Below are 8,615 nucleotides of genomic sequence, written 5' to 3' on the forward strand. Positions count from 1 at the left end.
CAGTTGAAATCGTTAGTAGGATTGGAATAACACTTGTAGTTTAATGGCGAATTTGGTAAAAGATCTAGATGATTATAAAAGATGCAGGAGGAAATGACTAACAATAGGACCCACAAAGGGGAGGAGGGAAGTGCAGGAGATTTCTTGGAATTTTGTTTTTATGTTGTATGTTGGATATGTGATTGTAAAATGTTAATTCGAAAAACCAAATAAATCAATAATAACAATAATAATAATAAAACCACTTTTGGAGGGGGGAACCAACAAAAACGTTATTCTTATCATCTAAGTAAACAAGCTTGCATTTCCGAGGGCAAGCTGTAAATAAGTATTTAGTATAAGTCAGTAATAAGCACCCGCATCAGAAACAGTCTCCGAGAGCACAAGTGGCAACAGTGCCTCTGAGCAGGTAAAGAAGGAACTTCCCCCATGGTCAGAAAATGAGAAGCAGTGATGGCCACCGACAGTGGAACGGTCTCCCTTGGGAGGCTGTGGACTCTGTTGACGTATTTAAACTGAGTAACTGCGCAGCAAAAGGCATTCTGAGGAGACTGCAAAGTAAAATTAGGAGTTGTTTTAATTAAAGAAAAATAACAGAAGTTATATTAACTACAAGAACGTTACAGAAACACAACCCATCCAGTGACCCTCCACCCAGGGTACTGAGAGAGGTACGCAGACCTCCTTATATACTGTATCCGATTGCTGATACGCCTTAAATCAACACAAACTTAACGTCACCTGCTGTACTAACCCCACAGCTGCAAAACTAGGTCATTTCATTTCCTTCTTTGTTTTAAAAAGATACACATTTACAGTAATGAACCTTAAACTGTAAACCACTCAACAGACTCTGCTTCCTTGGAGGTTTTTAAGCAGAGCTTGGACGGCCATCTGTCATGGATGCTTTCGTTGGGATCCATCCCTGCCTTGCAGGGGGTTGTACTAGATGACCCTCGAGGTCCCTTCCGGCTCTAAGATTTTATGATAACTTGGATGGCTTTAAAAGAGGATTAGGGAAACTCATGGAAGAAGACGAGGAGATCCGTGGCTGCTAGCCAGGATGGCTGTGCTTTGCCTTCACAGTTGGAGGCAGCAATGCTTCTGAATGCCAGTTGCTGGAAACCACAGATGGTTCTTTGGCTTGTGGGCTTTCTTTGGAGGCATTTGTGAGAACAGGATGCTGGGCTAGATGGACCATTGGCCTGATCCGGCAGGCTCTTCTCAAGTCTCCATGACCTTGTCTAATCCTCATTTATTCGATCATCAATCAGTTTATTTCAGCTTTAAGCTCATAACAGGACAAAACAAAAACGTAGGAACAGCAATTACACTCACGCAGTTGAATTTAAAAGGAAATGGGCGACAATAAAATTAGTGACACTAAAGGACTTAATAAATATACAAAAATAATATGCATGTTACTTCCAAACAATTTCGATTTCAATTTCCTGCTAACAATCCATTACCTCTCTCGAATGTCAGAACAGAAGTTAAAAATTTTGCCGTTTGTAAGGTTACAAACTGGTCAGCATCTTGCAATAAAAAAGCAAAAAGAAAGAATCCTCATTTATTTTTAAATTTATTTATTTTGGTTTTTCAAATTAAAAATTTACAGTCACATATCCAACATACAACATAAAAACAAAATTCCAATGAATCTCTTGGACTTCCCTCCTCCCCCTTGTGAATCCTATTGTTAATCATTTCCTCCAGCATCTTTTATGATAGTCCAAAATCATTTACTTCTCCATTGTGTCCAAAGTTCACCATTAAACTACAAGTGTTATTCCAATCCTACTAACGATTTTAACCGTTTACAGTGGTTTTTAAGATAAGTTATAAATTTCCCCCATTCATTCCTTATTAAAATTTTGTTCTTCCTGATTTCTGACTCTTCCGGTCATTTTGGCCATTTCGGCATAGTCCATCAACTGGATCTGCCATTCTTCTCCGGTGCGGAACTTTTATCATCTTTCCATCTCTGTCTAATCCTCTCTTAAAGCCATCCGAATTGGCGGTCATTGCTGCTCCTAGCGGGAGCGAATCCCAGAGTTTGAGATGCTTTCTCTTCCATTTCTTCTCCTGCCTCGTGGCCCTCCTTAGACATTTCCCGAAGGAAGATGGCGAATATCGATGACCTTCCTGATGAGATGCTGCAGGAGGTCTTCCTTCAGCTGCCTTCCTGGTTCCTCCTTCGCAGTTGCCGTCTGGTTTGCTCCCGGTGGCGAGACATGGTGGACACCCTGAACACGGGATGGAAAGAGAAGTGTGATCAGGCCGGCTACTCACTTGGGATGTTGGCTGGCGCCCTACCTGACTGGAAGACTTTCTACTCTCTTTGCAGAATGAAGAAGAACCTCATCAGGAATCCCTGCGGTGAAGGTGGGGAGGAAGAACGTCTTCCAGACTTCTCCCGCACCATAAATCTTTAGCAGCCCATCTCAAAACGGATGTTGCTGAGATGAGAAAGATTCAGAAATGGGCAACCAAACTGATTGAGAAAGGGTTGCCACGCTTGGGGCTTTTTAAAAGTTTAGAACAGTGTTTCTCAAACTTGGGTCTCCAGCTGCTTTGGGACTACAATTCCCATCATCCCCTCTAGGCTAAGGATGATGGGAGTTGTAGCCCCAAAAACAGCTGGCGTCCCAAGTTTGGGAAGCCTTGGTTTATCAGAAAAGGCAAATAAGAGGCTGCATGAGAGAGGTTTATGAAATTGTGCATGGAATAGAGAAAGGGGATAGAGAAAAGCTTTCACCCCTCTCTTGTTACTTTAGAACTGGTGAAACTGAATGTTGGAAGGTTTAGGAAAGGTCAAAGGCAGCACTAACTCGTGCAGCGCATAGTCAAACTATGGAACTCCCTGCCACAAGAGGCAGCAACAGCCAGCGGGTTATATGATTTAAAAGAGGATTAGGCAAATTCATGGAAGAGAGAGGGCTATCGATGGCTGCTAGCCACAGGGGCTATGCTCTGTCTCCGCAGTTTGTGCTGGAAACCACAAGAGGGAATAATGCTCTTGTGCTTGAACCCCACTTGAAGGCTTCCCACACCACAGGCAAGCTCTGTGAGAAAAGGATGCAGCACTAGGTGGCCTGTAGGCATGACCCAGCAGGCCTTTCTACTAAGCTAAGGTAAAGGTAAAGGACCCCTGGAGGGTTACGTCCAGTCAAAGGCGACTATGGGGTTGCAGTGCTCATCTTGCTTTCAGGCCGAGGGAGCCTGTGTTTGTCCACAGACAGCTTTCTGGGTCATGTGGCCAGCAGGACCAGTTCGCTTCTGGCACAACAGAACGCCGTGATGGAAACCAGAGCACACAGAAGCACTGTTTACCTTCCCGCCGGAGCGGTCCCTATTTATCTACTTGCACTGGCGAGCTTTTGAACTGCTAGGTTGGCAGGAGCTGGGACAGAGCAACGGGAGCTGATCGCAAGCCCAAGAGGCTCAGTGGTTTAGACCACAGTGCCACCTGTGTTCCTATTCTTATGCAAACAGGAGCTATGAATATCCGGGATGGAAATATTTTTGGTTGCCCCGGGTGATTACCTTTATCTGGAGACGGTGTGTGTGTAGGGAGTGCAGAAAGTCCCAGGTTCAATATCTCAGGTGGGGCTGAGAACGTCGAAACTCTGGAGAGCCCCTGCCCGTCAGTGCAGGCAATACTGAACTTGATGGAGCTGTTGGTCTGATTCAGTATAATGCAGCTACCACGGTCCTTATGTCTTAAGAGAAGTGCTGTAGCTGAGCGGCTGAGTATCCATTTTCCATCCAAGAAGAGGGTCAAGGTTCAATCCCTGGAATCTCTGGGCAGTGCTTGGACTGTCCCTTCCCTGAAACCCTGGACAGTCACTGCCAGCCAGTGTAGAAGGGTGGACCCAAGGACCTGACTCAGCAGAAGGTGGCTTCTGTGTTCCTCAAGTAGACGAGGCTTTGATTCAAATCTCCATGTGGAGGATGCTCCAGGATTTGAGGTCTTTGCTGGTTCCTCCGGTGGGGGACAAGAAGCGAAAAGCCTTTCCTTTAACTGTCCTTTTCTTTCTGGATTCACCACAGAGGGCCTGAACTTCTGGCAAATTGGGCCAGATCAAGAAGAAGCCTGGGAAGTAGGGAAGCTATCAAGGGACAACTCTCCTTTTGAGGATGGGACGTGGTGCTTTGGTGCAAATAGCGGGTAAGGAGCACATTCCCAGTCAAATGAATTTGGGGCGGCGGCGGCATGTGTTTACTCATTTGTCCAGTGGGAGTTTGCTATGTGGAGTTGAAACTTTGCATGTTTTTGTGCAGGGTAAAAGCTTCTGAGTTGGGACGCTGAGTTTGTCAAAGTCAGTAGGGCGTGTGGCTGGGAAGGGGGCGCAGCCTGGGGTAGACCCAAGGGCCAGACAGAGAGGTTTGAAGGGCTGCAGTTGGCGCTGGGGCCTGTGATTTCCCACCTGTGCTCTCCAACCCAATATCAATGGGTCCACGTGGGTGATGGTGATAATGGCTTTGATCTCTGTTCCAGGCCCACACCCAAAAGCCAGCTCATCGTCTTAAAGGATCATGGCTACTGGGATGAGCTGATGGACGAAGTCAAGCCCGATATTGTTGTGAAAGACTGGTGAGTGCCGGAGCCGACGAAACCAGGAGTTGCAGGCTGGGTAGCCCTCCTTGATAGCAGAAGCAAAACGAACCCCTACTGTTGGGGTTTCTCGTCTGCCATGATTTCTGGCCAAAGCGAGGAGCACAATAGATAGCAGAAGTCAGCTTCAATTTGGAAGCAACAAGTTCCTAAACCTCAGGGCTTCGAAGATCTCAGGGCTTCAACTCCTTCCCCTGAATTGTGCCAGCTGGTTGTCCCTATAGGTACGACTGTTTAGAAATTGGTGCCCACATTTTGATTTCCCTCTTCCCTCCCTCTCCTTTCTCTCTCTTGCCTGTGGTGCAGGTTGCAAGCCTGCGAGTAGGGGCGGTCTTGTTTGAGTTGTGTATAAGCTGGGCTGGGGGCTTTTTTTTGGCTGAAAAGCAGGGCCCAGATACCCTAAATAAGTGCATAATAAGCAGACGACTGCAAATTCCCCAAGTGCGATCAGCTCTTTTCTGCGGGACCGGCTCCTCCTTCGAAATCGCTCATGTGTCGTTTTGTGCCCCAAAATAGGTGCGACGTCCTTGACGAGGACCCCTACAACTACACTCTGCATGTGAAACTGTTGTCTGCCGATTCTGAAGTCTTCTGCGAATGTCGCGCTAAAGAGTTGGTCATAAGTGAGCCCACAGAGACAGAATGGAGAGAGGTTAGCGGGCAAAAGGCACCAAATCGGCTCTGCGTTATTAATGTGGGCCTTGAGTAAACGGTTTGTGAAAATGACAGCTCCTTCCTCTTCCTTTTGTTGAACTGACCCCTAACCATTCTTTCCCCATCTTTCCTCTCTAGGGCTCGTATACATTCCATAACTACCCCGCTGGAGTACGTTACATCTATTTTGAACATGGAGTGGACGGCGTGGACTCTGGGGCCCTAACTAACAGCAGCATCACTGTGGGACCCAGATTTCCCTAGAAAGAGGAGGAACCACCAGAAGGGGAAATGGTTCCACTTATCTGCTTGAGCAACAGGGTGGGGAGACACACAAGGGCTTGCTCTGTTGTCTCATTCCACGCCCCTCCCCTCCCCGCCCCCGCCCCGCTTTCCAACTAAATGTGTTGCAGTCTGTTTCCCTGAAGTTGTGTGTTTGTGTAGTATTTGGACGATCTGCATCTTTTTTTAATGGGTGGGTGTGTATGTTATTTTGTAAGAGAAGGTGGGGGACCCTACAAACAATTTTATACTGCAAAAAAAGAAAATGCAACCAGCCACGGTATTGCAGTTGCGTTGAGCGAACACATAACGTGGGACTCATCTACTCAGCTCAAATGAACCATTTTAAATGACACTAGATGGTGACGGTGAGCTATGCAAAATTAAATGTATTTTTTAAAAACGTGTTTGTTTTTTTGTTTTTAAAAAAGCATTTTCCCAGCGTGGTTTTTTTTTTTGTGTAGATCCCACCATGGTTAAGATAAAAGAAAGCCCTTCTTTACACAGCTCACAGTTAAGCTATGGATCTCTCTTCAACAGGAGGCAGCAATGGCTACCAATTTGGATGGCTGTAAATATGAGATAGACATGGAGGAGAGGTTATTGATTCCTACCAGCCATGATGGCCCTTCTGCCTCTGCAGCTGGAGGTAGCAATGCTTCTGAAGACCAGGTGCTGGAGACAACAGCAGGAACAAGTTTTTTTGTGTGTTTGAACCCTCTCTATGGGTTTCCCATTTAGTCATGTCCTTGGCCACTGTGAGAGCAGGATGCTGGACTAGATGGGGCAGTGGCCTGATCCAAGTACCTGGGAGTGATACTAAAGGCAGAAGATATACAGTATATATCACCCCGCTGTCAATTCAGCTGCGTCAAAATAATGAACTGAAGTCAATGAATCTCTCCAGGAAAAAAAAGTGATAAAATTGTGGTGTAAGCCAGTGTGGTATAGCGGATACAGTGGCGGACTCGGAGCTGGGTTCAAATCCTCCACTTGGCCACAAAGCTTGCTAGGTGACCTGGGGCCGCCCGCTGCCTCTCGGCCTAACCTGCCCTTGCAGGGCTGTTGTGATAAAATGATGAGAACTCTGTATGCCACCTTGAGCTTACTTGGATGAAAAGGTGGATTCATAGAATTGTAGAGTTTAGGGAAGTTTTAAATGTTTGATGTTTTATTGTGTTTTTAATATTCTGTTGAGAGCCGCCCAGAGTGGCTGGGGAAACTGAGCCAGATGGGTGGGGTATTATTATTATTAATAATATCCTATGGATCATCTAGTCCAGGCATGGCCAAACTTGGCCCTCCAGATGTTTTGGGACTACAACTCCCATCATCCCTAGCTAACTGGACCAGTGGTCAGGGATGATGGGAATTGTAGTCCCAAAACATCTGGAGGACCAAGTTTGGCCATGCCTGATTCTAGTCCAACCCCCTGCAATGCAGGAATATGCAGTTGCCCCATACGGGAATCAAACCTGCAACCTTGGCATTGCCAGCACCACACACTAACCACCTGAGCTATCCAGAATGTAACTAGAATAAATAAATGAAAGTGAGGAAGTATTCATATTTCTAGAGGAAATAAAGTTGTACCACACTGATGAAAACAGCTCAGCCTGAAAACCTCATTCCCTTCTGGGGAACTCATGTCTGTGATGGGAGGGGCCAGATACAAAAGGGGTGGAGCCACAAATGCAAATTTTACCTTTGTCCAGTTCCTACACAAATTTTGCAGCTGCTCTCTATTCCCCATCTAGGCAAGCAAGAGGCATTATCAGAGTCCCCCCCCCCTTATTAAATTTGTATTCCACCTTCCCTGCAAGGAGCTGAATGGTACACACAACTGTCCCTTTGTATTAGCCTCACAATGACCCTGTGAGGTAGGTTTGGCTGAGAGGTAGTGACTGGCCCAAGGCTGACCTTCGTGCCTGAATGGGGATTTGAACCCTGGGCTCCTAGGTCCTGGTTCAGCACCCTAAACACAATGCCACAGTGAAGACACTGTGACAGGGGAAGCGTACCTGGTTGAACATCTGCCTGTCATACAGCAACTAGGTACACCAAGTCCCTCCAAGAATTATAATCATTGCTAACTTCTCTTAACATAATTGTATAACAACAATGTACTCAAAAAAAATAGTTGTGAGAAATAGATGGTGTGGTAACACCCACTTTGGAACTCCCTGCCTGTTGACATCAACCAGGCGCCATTCTCTCTACTTTTTTGGGTGTGTGTGTGGCTTAAACACCTTTTTTTGGCAATGCACAGATTTATTTATTTATACTTTTCATGTTTATACATTTCACTAATTTTACAATAATTTTTGACATTTCAAAACTTGACTTCCTTCCCCCTCTTTCAGCGGTTCCTTAAATTTTGTTTTTAATATCTTCTGCATATCCAAATTAACTTAATTTGCTCATTTATATATCTTATTTAAATATATATACCCTTAAGGCTTAAACACCTTTTTGTTCACACAAGCCTATCCAGACACATAGGTGTAAAATCAACAGAAAAAGTGATAACATGTTTTTAGCTGAAACGAAATTTAAAAAAATTCCTTCCAGTAGCACCATAGAGACCAACTAAGTTTGTTATTAGCATGAGCTTTCATGTGCATGCATACTTCTTCATATTTTCTTCAGATTTTCAGCTGATTTTTTTTTAAAAAAAAACTGGTCACATTTCTTGTAAACTGCTTAGAGGCTTTCTTACAATCAGGTGGTATGCACCTTTTGTTAAATAAAAGAAATGGCATTAAAAACTCAGGGTAGAATGCACAGAAAATCAAATCCATGTATGCGACCACAGTGGCTAGATTGTTACTTGCCCCAAAATTGAAAGAAGCAGAAGTCCCAGCAAAGGAAGAATGGATACAAAAACTTATGAAATCAAGATAGCAATCTTTTTTATAAAAGATCGAAAATGTTTTATTGAATATTTACAGATAAATCGTAAACAGATAAGATCATTGGCAGGATTATAGTAATAACCTGCAGTTTTATAAGAGTACATATTTGAAGTAGGTGAATAAATGAGCAAATTAAGTTAATTGGG

At 44.7% G+C, this 8,615-nt stretch overlaps 1 protein-coding gene across 1 annotated transcript; it reads left to right on the forward strand.

Moving 5' to 3' along the window:
* The first annotated feature begins 2,098 nt into the window (after positions 1-2,098).
* On the forward strand, positions 2,099-5,639 carry LOC117052115 (F-box only protein 44-like). The gene is made up of 5 exons (XM_033158834.1): positions 2,099-2,385; positions 4,054-4,171; positions 4,502-4,597; positions 5,135-5,270; positions 5,411-5,639. Exons 1-5 carry the CDS (start codon positions 2,124-2,126, stop codon positions 5,534-5,536), a joined length of 738 nt encoding a protein of 245 aa, XP_033014725.1. The 5' UTR covers positions 2,099-2,123; the 3' UTR covers positions 5,537-5,639.
* Positions 5,640-8,615: the final 2,976 nt, after the last annotated feature.

Source organism: Lacerta agilis, chromosome 8 (genome assembly GCF_009819535.1).
Source record: "Lacerta agilis isolate rLacAgi1 chromosome 8, rLacAgi1.pri, whole genome shotgun sequence".
NCBI lineage: Eukaryota > Metazoa > Chordata > Lepidosauria > Squamata > Lacertidae > Lacerta > Lacerta agilis.

Excerpts from the sequence above, each read along its gene's own strand:
- LOC117052115 (XM_033158834.1), top strand. The coding sequence starts at position 2,124 with ATGGCGAATATCGATGACCTTCCTGATGAGATGCTGCAGGAGGTCTTC. Across the intron at positions 4,172-4,501 it reads TGCTTTGGTGCAAATAGCGG|GCCCACACCCAAAAGCCAGC; the intron begins GTAAGGAGCACA and ends TCTCTGTTCCAG. Across the intron at positions 4,598-5,134 it reads GATATTGTTGTGAAAGACTG|GTGCGACGTCCTTGACGAGG; the intron begins GTGAGTGCCGGA and ends GCCCCAAAATAG.